Source organism: Nyctereutes procyonoides, unplaced genomic scaffold, assembly GCF_905146905.1.
Source record: "Nyctereutes procyonoides isolate TBG_1078 unplaced genomic scaffold, NYPRO_anot_genome, whole genome shotgun sequence".
In the NCBI taxonomy this organism is placed as follows: domain Eukaryota; kingdom Metazoa; phylum Chordata; class Mammalia; order Carnivora; family Canidae; genus Nyctereutes; species Nyctereutes procyonoides.
The window spans coordinates 19485469-19509516 of NW_026575048.1; the positions used below are offsets into that span (position 1 = coordinate 19485469).

Genomic DNA, 24048 nt, shown 5'->3' on the forward strand with positions numbered 1-24048 from the left:
AAGCTTCAAACTTCTGATACGGATCTGCATTCTAAAGCAGATGCCAAAAAGTCAGGAGGCACCTCGGGGCCTTAGATAATGGTGGATGTTCTAGCTGTAAAGGAACGCAGCTGTCAGCAAGAATTGATATAAAACCCAACACCCATGCACGGTCATGCTGGCATCGGAGCTCATCCCCCTGGCGCTCTCGAGTCCCCCTTCTCACTCTTCATGTGCAGGTGAGAGGCTGGGAGTCCAGAGCCTCTCCTGTGGCTGAGGATGTGAAGGCTCCTCCTCGGCTCGAGGACCTGCTGAGTGGTGACGGGGCCTTGTGGAGTTGGGCAGCCTCCCGGATGTGGAGGGGCACACCTGGGGCCCGGAGGACACTACTGCACACCATGTGCACCTTGGCCTGAGCACTTGGCTGTTTGGGAGCCCCTGGTTCTTTTAATCTGACTGTTCTCTGGCTCTTTCTGTTCTGGAAGAAGCAAACTGTTCATGTGAGCAACTGGAAGGTGGAATTCTGCCCTGTGCTTGGGGGCAGGGTACAAGGTGTGGGCAGTCAGGATCGTGGGGGAAGCATATAGTCACTTCAAAGAGTCATCCCTGAGACCTTGCTGCAGCCACCCCCATACCTAATCTCACCACTGGCGGCACGGAGTGTCCCCCAGAACTTTCCATTTGGTCACTCTCATTCTTGCCCCATCTGGCCCTCTGGGCAAGGCTGGATCCCTGTTTCCTGAGTGTGTGGGAGAACCTTTCCACCAGTACTTTTATTTTACCAGAGCCCCTGCTGGCCTTCCAGGGCCTCGGCTCCCTGTTGGTCACAGTTGAGCTGAGGCGGCGCTCAGGAGCTGCTGTGGGAGGCAAGCCCTCCACAGGCAAGGCGGCTTCTCCTCAGGCTCCTGTTTCCTTTTTGCTCTCACACAGCTGGAGTGTGATCCAAGTTGCACCTGCCCCTCACACTTAGTACTCATGACATGGAGGTACTGGGCACAGCACTCCCCCACACAAGCCTTCACCTCCTTCAGGGCTGGGAGTGATGGAGGGAAGGATGCAGAGTTAACCCCACCCGTTTCCCCCTGACTGCCCCCTCACGAGGTTTCCACGTGACTCCCATCCGTGTGGCTGCGGGCTGAGCCCACTGGCTCTGCACCGGCCTCCTCAGGCAGTGGGCAGGGGTCTGCAGAGGCGTGGGGCGGGGGGATGAGAGAGCCAGCTGTGGGGCCTCTCACTTCATTCCAGTCGCTGCCCTTTATAAATATTTATAGCAGTTCTCCTACTAAAAATAACATCCTGGAGCCCAGGGAGCAGAAAAAAATAAATGAAAATCACCGGGAATTGGGATTGATTATCATGTGTGCCAGAGCAGAATGGAACCCTGAGAAGGGGAGAGGCGGCGCGAGCACAGCGCCCGGGGGTCAGTGCTCCCTCTGGCGGTCACGGGTCAGTGCTCCCTGCCTGGCTGGCCGCTGGCTCTGCTGCAAAGAATCTTCTGGCTGCTGGAGGAGGAGCCGTCCAGGGCTGCAGTGCAAGCTCTCGGCTCCCCCTTCCCGCCTCGGCTGCAGAGCCTCGGCATCAAACGGGGCGGAAGCCTAACCAGTGTGAGAGAAAGGAAGGAGGCTATTTTTAGCGCTGTGGCCAGGGTGTGAATGTCTGTAAAACTGAGCAAGGCCCGAAGTTGTCTTTGCACGATACGATACGGGGAAGAAAATCTGTCGGTTTTTAAAGGTCAAAGGTAGGAAGGGATCCTGTGCCCCCACCCTGGGGGGCACCCCATGTGCCGGCAAGAACTCCATCAGGGTCACACACACAGGAGATTCGTGCTGTTTCTTTTCTCTTTCCAACCTCCCGGTAAATTCCTGTTGCAGAGATGAGACTTGTGGCCCGAGGGGAGTGATGAAGATGCTAGTTCATGCAGGACTGTGCAAGGGGGAGGCCCACCCGGCGGCGGAGGCAGCGGCAGCATCTGGCGGTCCCTCCCACTTCCCACCGGCTGGGGCTCCCTGCTCCCTGCCAGGTAGTGACTTCTGGCAGCCTGCAAGACTGGTCCAGGTGTGCAGCAGAAAGATGGACAGGAATGCGCCTCCGGGGGAGGGCCTCGCCTTCCTCGTGTCAACGCCAGCTTGCTGCATGTTCCCTGTGCCTATATAGGACAGACGCGCTGTTATTCAGGGGCGCGCTGGAGAGGGCCTCCGAGCACATGCTGCTAACATCTGCTGGGGACAAGACAATGTCCTGGGGTGGGGCTGCGGGGATGCTTCCCTTTCAACTTGGGAGATGCAAAGAACTGGTAACACACCCCCTTCTAGGGAAAGAGGCAATCTCTTTTCTGGGGTACCTGGAGTTTTTGGAGTTGCTGCTGAGGTCACAGCGTCGGGGAATGTTTCAAGGAAGAGGGAAATGGGCTCACGATGCAAGGTTTGGAATGTGGTGTTTTGGGAAGAAGGGTCGTGACTGGGAAGAAGGACCCTCAACTTGGAGAAGTGCCTAAAAACCCTGGGTGGGAGGGAAGGGAGCCTTAGCCTCAGGCCAGAAGACAGCAGAATGGAAGGGTCTGTGAAACTGAGCCACCTGAGGTGTCCTGCTTTTCCCCTGACCCTTTCTCACAAGTCCTGACAGGCTCAGAGGAGAGCACCGGGCAGCCCACTCTGAGCCTGCTTCTGGCCCCGAGCTCCCAGGCCATGGGCTTCATTTCCTCATCTGCGGCCTGAGGAAGGTGAGACGGATGGCTCCCACGTGCCTTCTCCTTACCCCTGGTTCCTGTGCGCCCCGGGGAGAGGGGCTCTGGCAGGCTTGTGAGGGGCAAGTCAGCTCCTGACTCCCTCCTTGGCTGGGACATCCCAGCCTGCTATGGGGAAGGGCCTTGCCTGAATGTGCAGTGGGTTCGGGCAGAGCCATGCCCAGGCCCCGGAGGCCTCGAGCTTTCCAGGGGCGTGGGTGCTTCCCAGAGACAGCAGAGAGAAGAGAACCCCCTCAACGGCCTGGGGCCAATGGGGGAGAGGTCATCAGGAAAGGGCTGGGAGGCTGCTCCAGGATTGGACGCCTCAGAAGGGCTTGGGAAAGTTCTTTGTACAGGATAGTGGGGCTGCTGCCCTGGCTCTTCTGCCTGGAAGGTCTGTCACCGAGGAAGATGGCCTGACTTTCACCAGCAAGAAGTTGGGGAGGAGAGGAGAGGCAAGATGGATAAAGACATCTCACCAGACCAAAGACATCTAGCCTGGAAAAAAAATGCTTCTTTGGAACAGCTTTGGTTGCTCAATTATTTTCATCCTTTCTTTCTAGAGAAAGGCCCCAAAGCCGTAATATCTTGGAACTAGGGGGAAAGTAGAATTAAGGTCCTCAGATGGAAAGATGTGAAAGACCAAATTCCTACAGCAACGAGCACTGTCCTCTGGGGAATTTTGTGCTCTCCTTAGTTGTTTTAGGACGTGAGAGGGTGCGGGTTGGCAGGCCCGATGAGAAGGGGTTTGGGTGGCTTTGTGGAGTGAGGGTGATCCTGCATGCCTGAAATTCCATCTGTGGTCAGGCACAGTGGCAGGTCACAGGTCTGGGTGTCAGAACCCAAGGGCAGTGGTTTGGACCCCTGGAGAGAGATGACAGTGGCATGGGCCACCAGGAGCAAGGTGGCAAAGGTGGCCGGACGGCCTCGGCTGCCTGCTCCCGGAGTGTGTTTCAGCTAGCAGCTCCTGGTCTGCCAGCTGCATCCAGACACAGGTCCCGCCCGAGGCCCAGGCCATGCCCCATGTAGAGCAGGATGGTTCCGAGCCCAGGTGAGGGGCTGAGACGGTATGATGGCAGGGCTGGGGCAAAGGGAAAAGGTAGAGCTGGGCTCTTTACAGGAGACCCTTCACTTGAATCTCCATCCCTCAGGATGGCTCTGGCTTGGAGAGTATGACCAGGGCAAGGGAGGAGGAGAAGGAAGACCTTAGCTGCAAAGGGAAGGGGGCCGTGGGGAGGGCGGAGAACATGGTACTCACCCGCGCTTCCTCTCTGTCCCGGCTCCTCTGCTAACCTGTACAGCATGGACACAAACAACACACGGACGTCACACCCGGGGTCTCCTCACCATTCTGTGTCTTCTCCCAGGGGACTGACTCCCCAGCCCACAGACCCTCATCTGTGCCAGGCTTCTGGACTTGCCTCTCCTCTCTCCCCTCCCCGTATGCTGACTTTTCCTAACCAGTTATGAAACAGGCTGGGAGAGTCATGCTACCTACAACCAGCAACTGCCACAAACATAAAACAGCCAGACAAGGGCAGCCTGGGTGGTTCAGCAGTTGAGTGCCTGGCTTGGGCCCAGGGTGTGATCCTGGAGTCCCCAGATCAAGTCCCACATCGGGCTCCCTACATGGAACCTCCTTCTCTGCCTGTGTACCTGCCTCTCTCTCTCTCTGTGTGTGTCTCTCATGAATAAATAAATAAAATAATTAAAAAAATAAAACAACAGCCAGACAAGCATTCTTGGGAGGAGAATAATAGTACTAACGTGGAAATCTAGGGAGCGGTTACATCAGGGGGCATGGCCCATCCCCTGATTCTGAAAGTGACCAAGGTGAGAAGGAATTAAATGTTGATACAGGCAGTATTTCCTGCCTGCAGGCACATCTGATCGGGAATGCTAAATCACTGCTGCTCGCCCTGAGGTCTCGAACACTGCCTGCACCCTCAAAAGCCTGAGAATTCACAGAGGGCCACTGTTGTCAGTGTACCAGACCTGCACGAGCCTTCTCAGGGCACGCAAGCTGCATTTACAGCTCCCAACACGTGGGTGGCAGGTTCTGGAGAGGCAATTCTACAGGACAAAGGAGCATAAAATGAGGCTCTGGAGGGGCTGAGATGAAATTCGGGCTCTGAAGTAATATGTTAGTCGATTTCATCTATGCGGTCTTGGTTACAAGCCTCACCACTCCAGGTGAGCAGTGAGGGGATGCGAAGTCAGAGGGCACCCCAGTGGAGCAGAAGCGTTCCTGAGGATGCAGCCAGCCAGAGATCCAGGGGCAGGCAGAGAGAGGGCTGCGGTAGGGGCGAACGTGGTGGGGATGTCCAGCTAGGTCATGAATTCTTCGGAAGGGTCCATTTGGCTCTTATGGCTTTTGCACCGAGCAGACTATGTCTGCCTGACAGGGTGCTGACCAAGTTGTGTTTAGGTTAAGTCCGCATGATTTCAACCCCAAAGAAGCAAAGCTCCTCTTTCTCTATGGTTGACGGTTACTGATCTCTGATGCCTTGGTGACACCAGTTACTGCCATGTTGGTCTACAGTAAAAATTCATGCCCAGACCATGGCAGACAATCAGAAGGTCCATCCATAAAAACACTCACCTTATACCCCAACCCACATACTGACTCCAGTGCCACTACAAAAACATATCCTGGGACCCCTATAATGCTGAGAGTCAAACATTTGTTTAAAACCACACTCACATCTCACCTCGACTCTTAACACTCAGGATGGCACCTAAGGCCGCAGAAACAGAAACTCAGGTGCCTTCTCAGGGTCTCACAGGGACAGACAGAAAGGCTGCTGTGTGCACTGGAGGAGACATGGGGAGACCTCAAGAGCAAGACGGCCAGAAAGGAGAGATGCTGGCAGGGAAGACACAGGCCCCCGAGGCCAGGAGGCGGCAGGCAAGGGAAGCCATGCCCGTCCACATGTGAGACACAGCCTGCAGCCAGCCCTGAACTGGGACCAGGGCTGCAGTCCACAGTCAGGGCAAGGCCCCAGGGGTCGGGGCCACCCTCCGGGGGCTGCAAGGAATGCAGGGAGGCTGAGGAGAAGCCATGGGAACAGCTATGGGGAAGGGAGGGTCAATGGGAAGAGAGGCCAAAGCAGCAGCTGTTACGTCTTCAGCCAAGAACATTCCACATGAACGCCGGGATCCGGTTGGGTTGTGTGTGTGCGCGTGTGACTGCAGCACGTGTTTATGGAGTGTAACCTTGTCTCTGTGCCTCTCCTCCCCTCTTCACCCCTTGCATGACAAGCCTCCTGCCTTCTTCCTCGTCCGCTCTCAGCACAGCAAGTTGGTCTCCTCTGCCATTCCCTGTAGCACTGCTAGAGGTCTCCGACGTAGCTGACCCCTACTTCTGACATTCTGGTGACTGTACCACATACGTCACTCCTCAATTCCTCAGTTACCGTCCACTGCCTCGCAGGCCTCGCTCTGACTCACTAGACAACTGTGGCACCTGGACTACGTTTCTCTCTCCTCCCTGTATCCTCCTCGGCCGCCCCCGAGTCCTGGTGGTGACTCCGAACACCTGCCTGTCTGCCCCCTGCTAGCCCCGTGGGCAGGCGGTGCTGCAGAGGCTCGGCCCCAGGCGCTCCTCCTTTCCCATTGCACCTTCCTTGCCTGCAGCTCCCACGCAGCTTCTTCCCACCCTTCCTTTTCCCACTTTTCCTAGTCTTTTCCCACTTTCCCTTTTCCCACTTTTCTCGCTTTGCCTAGTCTACCAGCCACTCAGATGACAGCACGGGGGCCGAGTCAGCCGCCCGGCCTGCATCCCGGCTCTGCCAGCTACTACAACCTGTGCAGGCGATGTCACCGCTGAGCCCTGTCTCAAATCCCTCCTTGTGGGCTGTGAAATCACACGGAAAGGGTGTGCTCAGTGCAGAGCATGCAGCAGAGGTGGAGAGAGTGGGCATGTCTTCTATAGCCCAGCCTCCTTGGGGCCACTCCCACTCCCAACCTGATGAAGCACTCTCCAGCACATCACGTGGCTTATTTCCCTGTATTTGTTCATTTGCTGATATCCCACTATGTGCCAGGCACTGTTGTGGGCGCTGGGGATACCTCCTGAACAAAAGAGACCAAAATCTCCACCTTGTGGAGCTTATGGTTGGAGGAATCCAGAAAATACACATATTAATATATGATAGAAATAACGGCTAACTCTCAAATGTTATGTGTTCAGCATAACACAGACACATGAAGATTAAGAGTGCGAGGCACGGAGTCAGAAAGACCCAGTTCAAAGACCCTATTTTCTCATTGGTAAAATAGGGACATCATTATATATCTCTCAGGGTTGGTAAGTATTAATTAGATAATATACGGACATCATTTAGCACAGCTCTTTGTGCATAACAAGTTATTAAGCAGGTTTTATATCCAATAAAACTAGGAAGGCATTACTCTCCTTTGCTGATACCTTTCTTTATTGCTTTTAATTCTTCCATTGAGGTCACAAAACCATTTGGCTATTCTGCCCACAATAATCTCTTCCTTTGCAGAAACCCTTCTTGTATTTATAATCACACACTCGAAGTTTGATGATTAACTTTTCCTGCCACTTCATTTTATCTCCTATTTATTTTGCATATCTCTGTCTTGCCTCCATAACTATATTATAAACTCCTGGAGGCAAAGGGTCATGTTGTGTGCTTTCCTGGTATCTACTTTCTATATCTGAACCATCTCTCATAGAATTGGGAAATGAGGCAGCTTCTGTTGATCACCTGACACCACCACCTCCTTGATGGCCAGTTGGGGAAAGCAGACAGAAGGCACTGTGGGGATCTGAAAGCTCTGGGGAAAGGGCAGCAGGAAGAAAAGCAGAGCTGAAAGTGGGGGGGGGGGGTTGGTTTCCCTCAGGGGCTAAGTAGCTCTGCCTCCCACTCAAACTAGGGGTCCTGTGAGCTGCCTTTACCTCTGTCTTTCCCATTCTGCTTCTTCTCTTCTTCTTCCTCTGCACCTTCCTCTGCTGTGAAAACAAGTCCAAGGTGGCCCGTGACCCTTCAGCACAGCACAAGCATGGGAGGAAGGTGAAGGGAGTGACTTAGCAGGCTTGGGATGAAACCCTAGCTAAAGGCTTACGGTCACAGGCCTCCAAGGGCGCTGACACTCACCTCATCTGCACCGTGCATGGTGCACACCCCTAGCACTTACCCATGAGCTCTGAGCCCCTAGGGGCGGCACAGGCTGAGGTCACCCAGCCTGCTGAGGGCTCTGTGGCCTGCTTCCCTGGTGACTGGGGTGGGGGTGGCTCCCTCATCTCTATGCCTGCTTTCCTTAAGGTGACCACATCTACTAGAGATACACCTAATATCTTGCAGTCAGGTTCAAGAAAGCAACCATCCAAATACGTGGTGAGGAATACCTATATTAACTTCTGTTAAGAGAAAACAACCAAAAACTGGAAGTTTTAGCTGACAACAAACTTAAAAGGACTGAATGGCAAAGTGGCTGTGTGTGGAAAAAGTGAATGCCCTCTCAGGTTGCTTTCCCAGGGGCCTCACTCAGGGAGGTCACAGTTCATTGTGCTGTGCAGGGAGCAGATACCCCGTGATAGGGAGAAGTGCTCTCAGCTCTGGGAACTCACTGTGAATTGGGGCCTTGAAACTCTTGTCCACATCCTAGTGCAAGCAACCAAATGGTGAAGTGAAAACCATGTCACATTAAGAATGTAAGAATGGCTGAAGGAATAGTGGACAGTCACCTTTAAGAGGAGAAGGCATAGGGACAGCCATGTTACCAGCCACCAAATACTTAATGGGCTAAATTAAAGGCATAGGAGGGCTAGATTTACTTTGGGTAGGTTCAGAGGGTGGGATGAGGATGAATTGCTTACAGAAAGGCAAATTTTGGCTTCCTGATAAGAACCTCCCCATGATGAGAACTGGTCATGAATGTGCTCACTGGCAATATCCAAACAGAGGACTTTTATATTGGGCAGCAAGCTGGATTAAATGACTTCTAGGATCTTTTCCAACCTAAGATTCTGTTATTTGTGAAAATGTTTTTAAAAAGATGAGGAGGAGGGATCCCTGGGTGGCGCAGCGGTTTGGCGCCTGCCTTTGGCCCAGGGCGCGATCCTGGAGATCCGGGATCGAATCCCACATCGGGCTCCCGGTGCATGGAGCCTGCTTCTCCCTCTGCCTGTGTCTCTGCCTCTCTCTCTCTCTGTGACTATCAAAAATAAATTAAAAAAAAAAAAAAGATGAGGAGGACAAGCTATGGCTATAAATAGTATGTTTACATGGTATGGAAAATATTTAAAGACAATCTGAGTATCTCACCTCATCCTAACAGAACCCCCAGCAGTGATAGTAAACATGTGAGGGTGCTGGGCAAGCCTCTCCTATTCACTGAGAAGCTGGCAGCCTCACAGGTAAAGGGAGTCTATTCCTGCATTCTGTAAAGATGTGGTGTCACCTGTAGACTTAGTCCACATCTACCTGTGGACTTCAGGGCTTGAGAGAGCAGAGCATCAGAGGTGGCTCTCTGGGTGCTGTGTGTTTAATGGTGTCCAGTTACCTCTCCTCCTAGTGTGATGAGCTCATGAGACATTGATCTTGCCCAAACTCTAGTCGTGAGGCACTACGTAGATTAATTTCCATGACCTGAAATTCCTTCTAAAAGTAGGGTTTCTGGCATCTTTGGGAAACTATATTAGGGAAGGGACTTTCTAATCACCTGTGAAGTCATCTCAAAGGCAATCACCTCTTCTATTTCTGTGTGTTTATGGAGAGGGTGGTGCTTCTGACAAGGGTTGAGAAATGGTACCAGAAGAGAGACAGCGTCACCTTCATACTCCCCGCATGGGAGAACCAGCATCTTAACTGCCTTGGAAAAACTAACCTAGGCCATGCACTTATTCTAAGTGGACATTGGAAGATATGAGAGGGAAGCCATGGGCCAGCCCCATGACAACACTAAAGGTATATGTTTTGTCCTTTGAAGGTCTGAGGACATACACCTCTCTGCCCTAAGAGCATGGACTGATGGTTTCAGTGGATGTGTTTGAACAGCCCATGGAAAACCTGCTTTATCTTTTTATTTAATAACCTTGTTAATCTACTTTGAGGTATTTAAAAGACTATATTAGCTGAAAAGAAACAAAAGAGAGCCATATGTAGCACTTAGGAAGGGAACCCATTTGTCTAATTGGGAACATGGGAATCTGACCACTGTAAACAGGTTAGTAAACATCTGGCAGTTACAAAACTAAGAGAGTCATGGGGATTTTTGAAAATATGACGATATGGGAATGGCCTTTTATTTCTTCTCTCTTTCCTGGGTTTTATGTAAGGGGAGCAACTAGGTAAGCATCTCCAGAAAGTCACCAAAAGAGCTAAGTGTGGGAGAGATTGAGGAAGGAGCCACACGTGTGATGGAAGAGAGCGGGGTGAAGAGCAACAGGCTCCAGCCGCGAACTTCATGTGAAATCAGAGCCTAGTCATGGACAAAAGGAGAGAATAGGGTTTCCAAACTAAATCAAAGAGGAGAGAGCAGAAAGGCAGCTGGGAGAAAGTCCGGAAGCTTTTGTGGCTGATTCGGTTCCAGTCATCCAGGAAAGCTTCAGAACGAGGTTGTCGAGCAGCCCTAGGAAAGAGCAGCTGCAGATGCAGTGCTGCTGGAAGACAAGTTAGGTGAGGAAGGGGCTACGTGTATGTGCACAGAGATCTGAATTTCTTTAAACTCTTGACTGTGTTTGTTCTACAAGGAATATCCTTAAGAGAAACATAATGTGTAACTGTGTGCGTGTGGCCCCGTGCGGGACAGAGGCTCTCTGGGTGAGGATGTCCAGCGCGTTCCTAGAAGGCCAAGAGACTGAGCGGTGAGCTGAGGCAGCGCGTGCTGCATGAGGATGTTTTACCAAGTGCTGAGGAAGTGAGGAGGCCATGGGGCTGGAAGGGGAGGCGTGAGGCCGTGCGGGAGCTCTGGGCTTCACCTGAATGGAGCTCCTTCACCAGGGATGACATGGTGTTGGTGATGGAGTCAGCAGCCACCAGCAGGTCATTGCGGAGGTTTCTCCTCGTACCTGAGGACAGTCAGAGCAGATGGCAATGCCAGGTGGGTGGATGTGGAGAAGAGAGCCGAGCGCCCGCCTCAGTCTGCCAGGCCCCGGACCTGGTGCAGGACACCTAGGGGAGAGGCAGCCACAGCACCTCTACCCACTCCTGGGCACGTGAGAGGCACGAGGCACCCAAACCCTCCTTCTCCTCCCTCTTCTTCTCTACCTGAAGATTCTTAGCCACAATCAAGAGAGTTGGATTCCAAAATGAACACGGCTCACAGTTGGCCTGAGGCAGGCCTTTATTCTCCAGCAGCTGCACCATCCTGTTCTTGGTCTCTTCCTCAGCTGCGAAGTCATCCCCCAATTACATAACACAGCTGGTTGTGACAATTCTGTGCTCAACGTGTGTCCAGCAAAGTCCTACTTAGGGTTCTTAGAGTACTTCCTCCTCTAACTTGCTCTAAAGACTTCCCGGGCAAAGCACAACTGTAGGAATTGCTCCATCCACTTCCTCTCTGGAGGAGGCAAAGCCCAAAGGATGAGGCACTTCCCTTAACCTGGGAAAAAGAGCACAGAAGTCCTGGAGGCCTGCTCTTCACACACATATATAGCCTGTAGACCTCCCATTGGGAGATCAGCCCATCTAATGAGAAAGGACCAGCACTTGACTTATTTATACCATATATGAAAATCAGGATCACTTGAAGTTATGCACACAAAAGAAAAGAAACTGGAAAAATCTCAGTTGGTATCGTGTTTATGTTTCCAAACCCCTCTAGCTCTCCATTATATCCTATTCCCAAATCTCACCTTGTGCAAAGGCCTCCTGCATGTCTCCCCCGACTCCACTCAGGGGGTCCTGTGGACAGTGGGTGGGGGTGGAGCCAGCTGACGTTGAGCGGACAGGCATGGGCATTGGGCGGCCACCTCCATGTGTGGGCGATGTATGTGGTGACCCTGTGGCCTGAGCCTGGGAGAATCAAAGACATAAAACATGTTATCTCAGGTATCTTACCTCTTTGAGGGAGGAGAAAGTGCTTTTTCGCAGTCTATCTAAGCCAGCTGACACAGCTGCGGTTCAGTTGGGCAGTGCACTGCAGGATCACATTTGAAAGGAAGGAGTCGGGCTGCCTCCAGGACTGCAGAGAGGAAGAAAAGGAAAAAAAAAAAAAAAGAAAAAGAAAAGAAAGGAAGAGGGGGCAGGGAGAAGGAGAGAGAAAGCCATGAGACTGGACTAAGACTGGGAGGGAAAGTAGAGGCTAGCATGGAAGGAGTGGGCTTGCAGGTAGACAGATTGACAGAGTAGCTGGGTCCAGGTTCGGAGCCAGGTTGGGGCCACACAGTTAGGAAATGATATACAAACATCCTTAATTTTTGTTTGCAAGCACACTTATGTACATTATCTCATTTGACCCTCACAACAACTTGTGAATAGAAAGGGCATACATTTTTGTATCCATATTATGGAAGAAAAACACGATGAAAAGAGTAAGAGCTTTGTGCCAGGCAACATAGCTCATGGAAGTGTGGAAATAACCATCTACTCCAAGGGCAATGACGTATATACTCTGTACCTCTGCAACTCCCAGGCTACATAAACCACGTGCCTGAGTGTGTGTCAGAACTCAGCTGCAGGCTGCTTCCCAGGGGCCAGGTCACTGTACTTGTCAAACGTACACAGTGAGATCTTTTTGGGGCATTCCATGAGGACCAGGTAAGAATGGACACATGTTTAGTGGAAACTGAACTTTACTTGCGAAGGCTCTGGTATAGTTTTGGAGAAAGCAACGGGATAACATTTAAAAATTCTACTTAAAGGGAGCTGCCTGAGATTTGGGCCCTGCTGTGCTGTTCAGAGCAAGGGAAACTGACTGTGGTATATAGTGGGTTTTTTATGGAAGCAAAACTGGGAAAATATAAGCCAAAGTATGCAAATGAGTTCAGATGAAGAGATTTCTCTCTTGGGGATCTAGCTCAGAAACTCCCCACACAACAGAATCTGTTCCAAACATGCTGACGGCCTATATGCACAAAGCCTTACCTCAATGCTTCAGCCAGTACAGGCACTGCACTAGACAGAAATGGTTTGTTCTCCGTGACTCTTTTTTTTTTTTAATTTTTATTTATGTATGATAGTCACACAGAGAGAGAGAGAGAGAGAGAGGCAGAGACACAGGCAGAGGGAGAAGCAGGCTCCATGCACCGGGAGCCCGACGTGGGATTCGATCCCAGGTCTCCAGGATCATGCCCTGGGCCAAAGGCAGGCGCCAAACCGCTGCGCCACCCAGGGATCCCTCTCCGTGACTCTTAATTCTGATTTGTGCAAGTGCATGTATGTGTATTTTGAGAAATTTAAAATATACGGAGAGCTAAAAAGTATAACATGATAAAGCATCCACACTGATAACTGTCCATATTTTGTCAAATTCACTTCAACCTAAGAACATTGCAGATAAGTCTGAAGACCCCTTTGACCACCAGTCCTGTCTAGGCCCAGTCCCTCCTCTCACCCCTTCAGAGTCAATGATTATAAAAATCTTGGGGTGAATTTTTTTTTACTTATGTGTACATATATAACTATGAATAATGTATGATATTCATGCTTTTAAATTTTGCATGGATGGTATCAGACCACCCATATCATTTTGCAATTTGCTTTCATCACTTAGCATACTTTCTAAGATCTTCCCATGATACAAATGATAGAAACCTAGGTCCTTATTTCACATTATATACCAAAATTAACCCAAAAGGGATCATACTAAACATAAGAACTAACCCATACAGGGACACCTGGGTGATTCAACAGTTGTGTGTCTGCATTCGGCTCAGTGCGTGATCCCAGAGTCCCTAGATCGAGTCCCACATCGGGCTTCCTGCATGGAGCTTGCTTCTCCCTCTGTCTGTGTCTCTGCCTCTCTTTCTCTGTCGTCTCTCATGAATAAATACATAAAATCTAAAAAAAAAAAAAAAAAAAAAAAAAAAAAGAACTAACCCATACAACTTTTAGAAGACAAGATTAGGCAATAGTTTATTTTATTTTTTAAAAGATATTATTTATTTATTCATGAGAGACACACACAGAGAGAGAGGCAGACACAGGGAGAAGCAGGCTCCATGAAGGAAGCCCGATGTGGGACTCGATCTGGGGGCTCTGGGACCACGCCCTGAGCCAAAGGCAGATGCTCAACCGCTAAGCCCCCCGGGGGGCCCCAAGGCAATAGTTTTTTAGATATAACACATAAAGCACAAGCTACAAAAGAAAATGTTAAATTGGATTTCATCAAAATTGAAAACTTTTTTCAAAAGATACCTTTAAGAAGGCAAAAAGACAACTCACAGAACGGGAACAAATTTTTGCATATCATCTATCTGATCAGGGGCTTATATCTAGAATACAGAAAAACCTCTTGACAATAATAAAATGACAAGTAACCTAATCTAAAAATGGACAAAGGGCCTGAATAGATATTTCTCCAAAGAAGACATACAAATATCCAATAAGCATATGAAAAGATGCTTGACATCATGAACCATTAGGGAGATGCAAATCAAAACCACAATGAAACACCACTTCACACCCACTGGGATGCCTACAATAAAAAAGACAGATAATAACAAGTGTTGACAAGGGTGTGGAGCATGGAATCATGGCTACTGGTGACAGGAATGGAAAACGGTGCATTCCTACTGCTTTAGAAAACAGTCTGGCAGTTCCTCAAAAGATTAAACATTGAGTGCTATATGACCCAGCTATTCTACTCCTATATGCGTATACCCAAGAGAAATGAAAACATGGGGCTACACAAAAATTTGTATACAAGTGTTCACTGCAGCATGATATGTAACAGCTGAAAGGTGGAAACAATCCAAGTGACCATCAACTGATGAATGATTTAAATAAAAATGTGGAATATAGTTGACCCTTGAACAACATGGATTTGAACTGCACAGTCCACTTACATGTGGATTTTTAAAATAAATACAGCAGAGCACTATAAATGTATTTTCTTTATGACTTTCTTCAACATTTTCTTTTCTCTAGCTCACTTTATTATAAGAATACATATACATGTAATACAACATACAAAATAGATGTTAACTGACTATTTTACGGATAAGGCTACTGGTCAGGCAGCCCTGGTGGCACAGTGGTTTAACGCCGCCTGCAGCCCGGGGTGTGATCCTGGAGACCCGGGATCAAGTCCCACGTCAGGCTCCCTGCATGGAGCCTGCTTCTCCCTCTGCCTGTGTCTTGCCTCTCTCTCTCTCTCTCTCTGTCTCTCATGAATAAAAAAAAAAAGGCTACTGGTCAACTGTAGGCTATTAGTAGTTAAGTTTTGGGGGAGTCAAAAGTTACCCACAGATTTGTGACTGTGCAGGAGGTCAGTACCCCTAATATCCCCCCCCCCACTGTTCAAGGGTCGACCAAATAGGATTCAGCAAATAAAGGAATGAAGTTAGGATACATGCTATAACATGGAAACCCTGAAGATATTGTAGTAAGAGAAATTAAGCCAGTTACAAAAGACCAAATATTATCTGATTGCATTTCCAGGAAATGTCCACAACAGGCAAATCCATAGAGATAGAAAGTAGACTAGTGGTTGCCTGGGGCTGTGGGCCTGGGAGAAATGGGGAGCGAGTGCAAGGGGGTGTGGGATTCTTTCAGAGGGTGATACTGTTCTAAAGTTGATTGTGGTGATAGTTGCACAGTTCTGTGAATAGAGTAAAAACTACTGCATTTTAGGTTTTAAAAGATACTGTGTGAATTCTATCTCCATAAAACTATTATCAAAAAGATACCACTAAGAAAAATAAAAAGTCACAGACTGGGAAAATATATTTGTAAATTATATCTGATAAAAAAAAATTGTGGGACTTTGCAGTGATTTTTTAAAATTTGACACTGAAAGCTAAGGCAACAAAAACAAAAACAAGCAGGACTACATCAAAAGTAAAAAGCTTTTGCACAGTGAGGAAACCATTGAAAAGCAACCTACCAAATGGGACAAAATATTTGTAAATCGTACATATGATAAGGAAGTTAATATCCAAAATAGATAATGAGTTCATACAACCCAACAGCAAAAACAAAAACAAAAACAATCTAATTAAAAAATGGACAGAGGAACCAAGCATTTTTCCAGAGAAGATATACAAATGGCCAACATGTATGTGAAAAGGTGCTCAAAATCATGAATCATCAGGGAAATGCAAATCAAAATCACAATGAGATATCACTTCACACCTGTTATCAAAAAGGTGTGGTTATAAAAAAGGTAAGAGATACATATTGCTGGAGACATGGAGAAAAGGAAACTCCTGTGTACTACTGGTGGGAAGGTAAACTGGTGCAGCCACTACAGAAACAACGTAAGAAGTTCTTCAAAAGATGAAAAGAAAGTGAAAACAGGATCTAGAAGAAATATCTGCACTCCTATGTTTATTGCTGCATTATGCATAGTAGCTAAGATATGGAAATAATCTAAGTGCCCATCACAGATAAATGGTCAAACAAGATGTGGTGTATTATGTACAATGGAATATTATTCAACCATTAGAAAGAATGTCCTGCTGTTTGCAACAATTATGGATGGACCCTGAGGGCATTATGTTAAGTGAAATAAGCTAGCGAGAAGAAGACAAATACTGCAGTCTCACTTCTATGTGGAAACTAAAGAGTCAAACTCACAGAAACAGTAGAAAAGTAGTTGGAGCTGAGGGCTGAGGAAAATAGGGAGAGGATGGTAAAAGGCTACAAACTTTCAGCTGCAACAGAAATAAGGTCTGAGGATCTAATGTAAAACATGGTGACTATAGTTGAGAACACTACAGTGTATCTGAAATTTGCTAAGAGAGTAAAATTTCAATGTTCTCACACATATAAAAAGACAAATATGTGAGATTATAGATATATTAATTACCCAGATAGAATCATTTCACCATGTATGTGTAATATTAGGTCACCCCAATGTACACTTTAAATATCTTACAAATTAATGTGTCAAATAGTGGAAATGAAAAAAAATGAACTAAACTAAACAAACAAAAAACTTGTGTCCAGAACACATAAAAAACTCTTGTAGCTGAATATTAAGAAGATAAACAACCCAACTACAAAACAGGCAAAGATTTGAATAGATAGGGCAGCCCCAGTGGCGCAGTGGTTTAGCGCCGCCTGCAGCCCAGGGCGTGATCCTGGATCGAGTCCCGCGCCGGACTCCCTGCATGGAGCCTGCTTCTCCCTCTGCCTGTGTCTCTGCCTCTCTCTCTCTCTGTGTCTCTCATGAATAAATAAATAAAATCTTTTAAAAAATAAAAAAAAAGATTTGAATAGATATTTCATTGAAGAAGATATACAAATGGGCTCATAGTCACATGAAAAATGCTCAACATGAGTTATCAGTAGGGAAATGAAAACTGAAATTACAATGAGATACCACTTATCTACTGAAATAGCTACCATCAAAAAGACTAACAAGATATGGAAAAACTGAAACCCTTGTAAACTGCTGATGGGGGGGGGATCCCTGGATGGCTCAGCAGTTTGGTGCCTGCCTTCGGCCCAGGGCGTGGTCCTGGAGTCCCGAGATTGAGTCCCACATTGGGCTCCCTGCGTGGAGCCTGCTTCTCCTTCTGCCTGTGTCTCTGCCTCTCTCTTTCTCTCTCTCTGTTTGTCATAAATAAATAAATATAATATTTTTTTTAAAAAATAAATAAACTGCTGATGGGACTGTAACATGGTACAACCACTCTGGAAAACAGTTTGGCAGTTTCTTAAAATGGTAAACATAAGCTTACCATATAACCCAGCAACCTGACTCCTACCTGCCCAAGAGAAATGAAAACATATGCCTACCCAAAACTTGTACACAAATGTCCATTGGCTACAGTTTAATAGGCCAAAAGTGGAAATAACCAAAAGTTGATTGGTGGATGAATTAACACAATGTGGTTTATCCATACAGTGGAATATTATGAAATCTTTTTGCTATTTTTGCTATTGTTTAACTTCACAATATTTCCCACTGACAATTAAACACGTTCTATTTTGTGAAATATTTTATTTCTGTCAGTGCTTATAAAATATTTATTATTATTATTTTTTTTAGGGTATGTGTTTTTTTCCCCAATATCTCAGGAATCCTGTTTTGTTTAGATAACGTTATCATATATTAATCATTGCATTTTGGGGAACCACCTCCACCTTTATCCTATACTCACCATCATTCTTTTTTTTTTTTTTCTCACCATCATTCTCTACTTTTTTGGCCATTTTTAGGGGGAGAGGGGGCAAATAATAAAGTATAAAATTCACTCTGGTTTGGAAAGTGCTTATGAATAGCCAGATCTAGCAGTCCTAGCCTCAATCCAAACGAGACAATGAAGCTAGGAAAGAGGTAAGAGAGTCTGTAGAGGGGTGCCTGGGTGGCTTAGTTGGTTAAGTGTTTGCCTTCGGCTCAGGTCATGATCCCGGGGTCCTGGGATCGAGCCCTGCATAGGGCTCTCTGCTCAGTGGGGAGCCTGCTTCTCCCACTCCCTCCGCCTTCTACTCCGCCTGCTTGTGCTCTCTCTGTCAAATAAATGAAATCTTTAAAAGAAAAAAAAGAATCTGTAGAAAAGCAAGAAAGTGTGATGCAGGGACGCCTGGGTGGCTCAGCGGTTTAAGCGCCCAGGGCGTGATCCTGGAGACCTGGGATCGAGTCCCACGTCGGGCTCCCTGCATGGAGCCTGCTTCTCCCTCTCTCTGTGTCTATCATGAATAAATTAAAAAAAAAAAAAAAGAAAGAAAGAGTGATGCAGTGGCATGGCTTTGCAGGAACGTCCTATGAGCCAGTACAATTTGGGACACAGGAGATCACAGAAGTAATGGACACTGGTGAAGCCAGGACCTTTTTGGGGCCTCCAAGAGCTGAGAGGCACAGACTCAAGATCAAGATGGGTTGCTTGGACATCAAGGAAGGACCCCATGCACCCCAGCAGCCAATGGTTTTCCAGCTGCAGAGGCAATGAGCCTCAAGTTATCTCTCTGTCATGGAAGAGTTAAAGCCTCACTGAGATCATGTGTGCACCTTGGCTGCTAGAGAAGCCGATGAGTTCAGCTGCCTCAGTTGCAGAGTGAGGAGAGAACCAGGTCTGGCCATAAGCAAAGGACATAACAGCCTCAGCATATATCAAGTTGGAGCTGTGGATACTCCTTCCCTGATGCCACAGCGCCCAGCACTAGTTCCCCAAGGCATAGCACCCATCTCTGGGGCAGGAAGGGTGATAAGAATCTGAGATGACTGGCTTCAGAGTTTGCCTGGAAATGCCCAGACTCTGTCCAGCTGAGACAGCAGGCACTCAGGAGGGAAATGAAGTCCAGTTCAAGATTTCTTTTTTGCTTACCTGAGCATGTGGCCTGTGTAATGCACTCACTTCACTGTGTGACAGTTGTCTGTCATCCCCGCAGAGGACAAACCCAGCATCAAGCACATGGCAACTATTGAATAAATCTCCCTCAGTGAGATCTGGGCCATGCACCGCTGCCTGAGGACTGAATGTCAGAGTCGCAAGACCCAAGATAAATGACTAGGTTGCTTTTTAAGAACATGAAACTGAACCTCTGCAAATATTTTAATAGGAAAATTATGATGGGGGATGAGGCCAAAGGGATGCCCGAGGTGGCCAGCCACATGTGGCTGAAGCTCTAGGATCAGGAAATGAAACTACTGCCCACCATCAGCTTGAAAAGAATCAGGCCTTCTTCCTGGGATCAGTGCCCAGGATGTGCTTTCTGAGAAGATGAAGAACAGACTCCAGAAGCTGTCTTTGTTCAGAGCAGTAGAAAGAGAAAGGTGAAGACTGCCAGGAAGGCACAATTTTCCCCAACGGATCTCAAGTACCAGCCCTGGGCTTTAGGGCCACGTTGGATTAAAACAGTGTGAGGATGGAACTGTCCAGAGCTTTCTGTGAATTCTGGCTCCAGCAGAGCAACACTGGTTTGGCATCCTGGTAGGTCAATAAATCACAACCGTCCTGGGAGAGGCACAAACCACAGCCAATTGATATTCATATACTTCAATCAGGCCCAAGGCCACAGCTTCAGGAAAGCCTTCAGACTAGTGTTGGTCTTGGAGGAGGTATACGCTGGTGCAAAGATGTCAGTGATGGGTGACAGCTGCTTCAATCTATAGGAGGCCTGCGCTCTCCCTTGCCTGAAGGCCTCTCTATCAGGAGCCCTACGACTGCCCCAGTGTGGTCAGATTAGCTCCTGCTGCTCCTCTAGGCATTTGCTTCATTGTCACCTCCTCTAGGGTCAAATCAAGTGTTCCTGAGATGCTCCCCAGAACTCTGAACAGCATCAACCTCACCTCTCAAATTTTATCTTCCTTACCATTGTGCTTAGCACATGTAAATGCTTAATAAATGTTTGTTAAATGACAATGAGGTGTATCAAGTTTCTGATCCCTTTTCTTCTGTAATGGAAAGTGGGAACATAGCCAGAGCAGGCAATAATCTCCAGGGAGCACTAAATCTATCAGTCATCGATAAAGCTTTGTGTGAGATACTTAACTAGATGAGTAAATGCAGTGGGCAGACCTCTGAGGCGGCCTCCAATGACCTTGTCCCCTGTTGTCACACTCCTGTGTAATCCCCTCCCTCGTGAATACATGCTGGGCGCAGCAGTGACTGTTGCTCTGGAGTCGTGTGAATGGGATGTCACTTCTGAGATTAGCTTATCAAAGACTGTGACTTATGTCTTGCCCATATACTCTCTCCTTTTTGCTTGTTCAGTCTAATGAAGCCAGTGCCATCTTGTGAGCTGCCCTGTGGAGAGGCCCACATGACAAGAAACCGAAGCAGCTGCCAGCCACCAGTTGAATGATGGACCTCAGTCCAGCAGTCCACGAAGAATTGTGCCAATAACCATGTGAGCTGCTTAGCTTAGAGATACCTGTAGCCTTGTAAGAGACCCTGACCCTCAGCTAGACTCTAGGCCCAGAGAAGCTGTGAGGTAATAAATATTTGTTCTACAAAGCCACTGGGTTTCGGGGTAAGTTGTACAACAACAGGTAACTCATATGCTCAGGCTGATTTTCTTCATCCATTACTGGGGCAGTTTCATCTGAAGGACATTTGATTGAGAAGGAATAGAAGGAAGGGTTTTGGAATATGAGAGTTCCAGCCCAGAGGCCCTCGTGAAAGGCCAGAGACCCAGGGAAAGAGGACTGTGGATTAGAATAAAGGTAAGAATATATAATCAAAAAACATTTTACCTGATCAGAGAACATGCCTAAGTTCCTGAGCAAATGAGCTTGTCCTGACGCTGGACAATAATCATAGCTTTGTCAATAATCACAGGCCCTGGAGATGATTTCTCTGCTGTAAATTCAACGACTTGGAAGAGGAGGGAGAGCTGCAGGCTCTGAGATGGAATCCTAGCACTCTCTACCACTTTGGAGTGGACACGTAAAGAGAGTGTGGTTCAGCAGGAAGGGCATGGCTTAGAAATTGGGAGACCTGAGATTTTCTTTGGATGGTATAGCACGTGCATTTTAATTTTTCTGGGGCACAGTCTTCTCTTTTGCAAACTGAGTGACATCAAGGAGATGATCTCTGAAGTATTTTTCAGATTTAGAATTCTATGATTCCATGACTTTTTGCCAAGTTACCTCATCTTGGAAGTAAGTGTCAAGTCATCACGGCTTTGCTTTGGTCAGAATCGAGCTGTCTGTGAAGGATCCTCTGAGGGCTCTCAGCAACAGTCTCACAGGGTCACAGAATGGCATGTTCTCTATCTGACTTCCCTTTCTCACGAGTGAAGTCAGTACCAAAGATGCTGCCCATTTAGGCTCATGCAAATGAAGCCTATGAAGAGGTGCAGGAGCAGGTGACTGTAAAGAGGACAGGACTAGCTCAAGACAGAGGCAGTTTCGATAAGGCCCTTCTAGTTACATGACCACAAGCTGGAGTATGCTTGGAGTGCAGAGCAGCACTTGGGATGCTGACAGTCACCTATGGTCCTGGTTAGAGTCTGTCCCTTCTCTGCCCTCTCAACAGGTCTGGGCCAGACAGATACACTAAAAATCAAGCTGGAGCAATGCAATGTGAAATTTCACCTGGTCTCAAAAGCACAGATTTGGGTTTTACATTCAGGTGGGCAGGATCTCCCCATGAAGAATGCCAAGCACTCCACTTGCTATAAAACTAATCTAGAATAAATGACATGGGAGGACACTGGGGGCAGCATTACAGTCGGAATGTGGGGGTTATGGGAAACCTGAATCACACAGAAATCAGTAAAGGTGGAGGAACTTGTCAGATAGCTCCAGGGGGTGGGGATAAGCTGTCCAATGAAGGTATAAAACAATCTTGCACCACTGGTTTGAGCTGCCTGGGGAAGCTATGAAGGTCTGCAAACTGCTACTTGGTGTTTCATGGTTTCCTGATGCAAAAGACAGTGGGATCTTGTGGTGATACAACCTATAACAAAGGCTTGAATGAATGCAGCATGGGCCAGTCACCAATAACTGAACACAATAAATGCCCTGTAGCTCAGGTTCTCTGAATACAGAGGTCCCTTGTAGTTGGGAACAATTCTGCTGGAAATACAGAGCTGGAGAAATTTACAGTCTGGGAAGCTCTTTGGTCTGCTGGTTCTTCACTTCTAAATCAGCAAAGACTCTGAGAACCTGAGAAAGTTTATCACATTCCAAGAAAGAGACTCAGAAATTATGCTTATAATTTCAGAATATTCATGACCCCAAGAAAATAGCCTATTTTTAAATCTAACATTCATTTTACATTTGAAGAGACTGAGGCCTAGAGAGGTCACAGGGTTCCAAATAAATGAGCAGAAAGGCTAAGACTGGTACCTGGGTCTTCTAATTGCTTCAAACTGCCAGGAGAGTCCAAAGCATAGCATCGTGTTGCTGAGGCCAGAAGGAACATGGATCGGTTGAGACCTCTCACAACTGAAGCTAACCATGATCCTCAATAGAACAATTAATTTCCAATAAGAGTGAGAAATGTGAGAAAGGAGAGTACAGTGATTACCACTTAGTCTCTTGTCTGTGACACAGATCGAATACTGGAGCCAAAGGAGGTGCAGAGAATGCCAGGGAAGGTGACGTGAGGACACTGCAAGCAGAGACAGGAGCTCACAGGCCGTGGCAGGGAGAGCCGGCCACAGAGGGAGAAAGGCACGGTCTTTAGCAGGGGAATTATTTGTACCACACTCAGCTGTGTTTAGACATCCCCAGCATGGTGCTTGGCACACAGTAGGGGCTCCATAAATACTATTTCCTTTGCTTTTTTTTTTCTTTATGGGACAGGTATGAATTTTTTTCATATCTCCTTAGTACACGTACAGTCAGGTAATCAAGCCCAAAGTGGCACAAAGCCTGATTTTGAGTTAATACCCTCTATGGAGCATTGATAACTGTATCCTCTGCACACACAGCCCCAACTGCAAGTCTGAGCTAAGCTGTTATCATGGTAACAGAAGGAGACACTTTAGTCTCCATCTCTCTCTCTGACTCATGGACACCTGCCAGGTAGCAGATGGCCTTTGTGGACAATTACCTTCATTTTGCTGCAGTGTATTTAAATTAAACAAACTGGCCTCTTTGCTGCCGATTTTCAAAGGCCCTCTCAGAAAAACAACAACAACAAAATGCAAAAAAACAACAACAACAACAACAACAACAACAACCCTGAGAGAAAGGAGCCATGAATCTGAAATTTAGGTGAGGCAACCCTGACTGTACAGAGAAATGGGATATATAAAGAATGGACTTTGCACAGATTTTTTTTCCTTCAAGAAACGGTAAAAACAAATCCCACATACTGTTTTGAACTGGTATTGGTGGCTCTGCTAGGAAAATGCAGCCATGTTATGAAACGTGGAAGTAAAAGGAGAGAGGTGGTCACACTGCCCATCAGGCTGCAAGCTTGGAAGTAATGGCCTGACCCAGCATCAGTTCAGGCTGCTGGCAGTCAGCACCAGGGATGAGAGTGGGCAGAGAATGAGGTAGAGGAGATGAGAAAGACAACCACATGGCAGTGAGCAACGAAGTAGGCTGTGGTTCCCTCTGGGATGAATTAGAAACAGCTACAGAACATGCCCAGAGACCTTTCTATATTAGCAAAGATGCCTACCTGCAAGCTTAAGTGCGCTGTACGTTTTAAAGGTAAATTTTGCTTCTAAACACAAGAGAGAAGAGCTGAAGAGTTTTAAGATGTGTCTCTTTTCTTTCCACCATGAATACCACGAGTACACACATGTGTAGGTCTGCTGGAGGATAGGATGGGGCCACCAAAAGTCTGCCACGAGGTCCCTCCG

General features: G+C 47.6%; 1 protein-coding gene across 15 annotated transcripts in view; it reads right to left on the reverse strand.

Annotated features, from left to right (window-relative positions):
• Positions 1-2027: 2027 nt before the first annotated feature.
• DTNB (dystrobrevin beta) overlaps positions 2028-24048 on the reverse strand; it is a 237877-nt gene continuing 215856 nt past the window's right edge. For 9 of the 15 annotated variants that reach the window (XM_055327172.1, XM_055327161.1, XM_055327163.1 and 6 more), the window contains 4 exons: positions 11529-11688; positions 10578-10742; positions 3960-3994; positions 2032-2125 (listed from right to left, as the gene is read on the reverse strand). In XM_055327172.1, the coding sequence (XP_055183147.1) occupies positions 3990-3994; positions 10578-10742; positions 11529-11688 (330 nt within the window). In that variant the 3' untranslated portion in view covers positions 2032-2125; positions 3960-3989. Of the gene's footprint in view, positions 2126-3959; positions 3995-7628; positions 7683-10577; positions 10743-11528; positions 11689-24048 lie in introns of all 15 variants that reach the window. The other 6 variants (XM_055327174.1, XM_055327169.1, XM_055327175.1 and 3 more) reach the window with 3 other exon arrangements.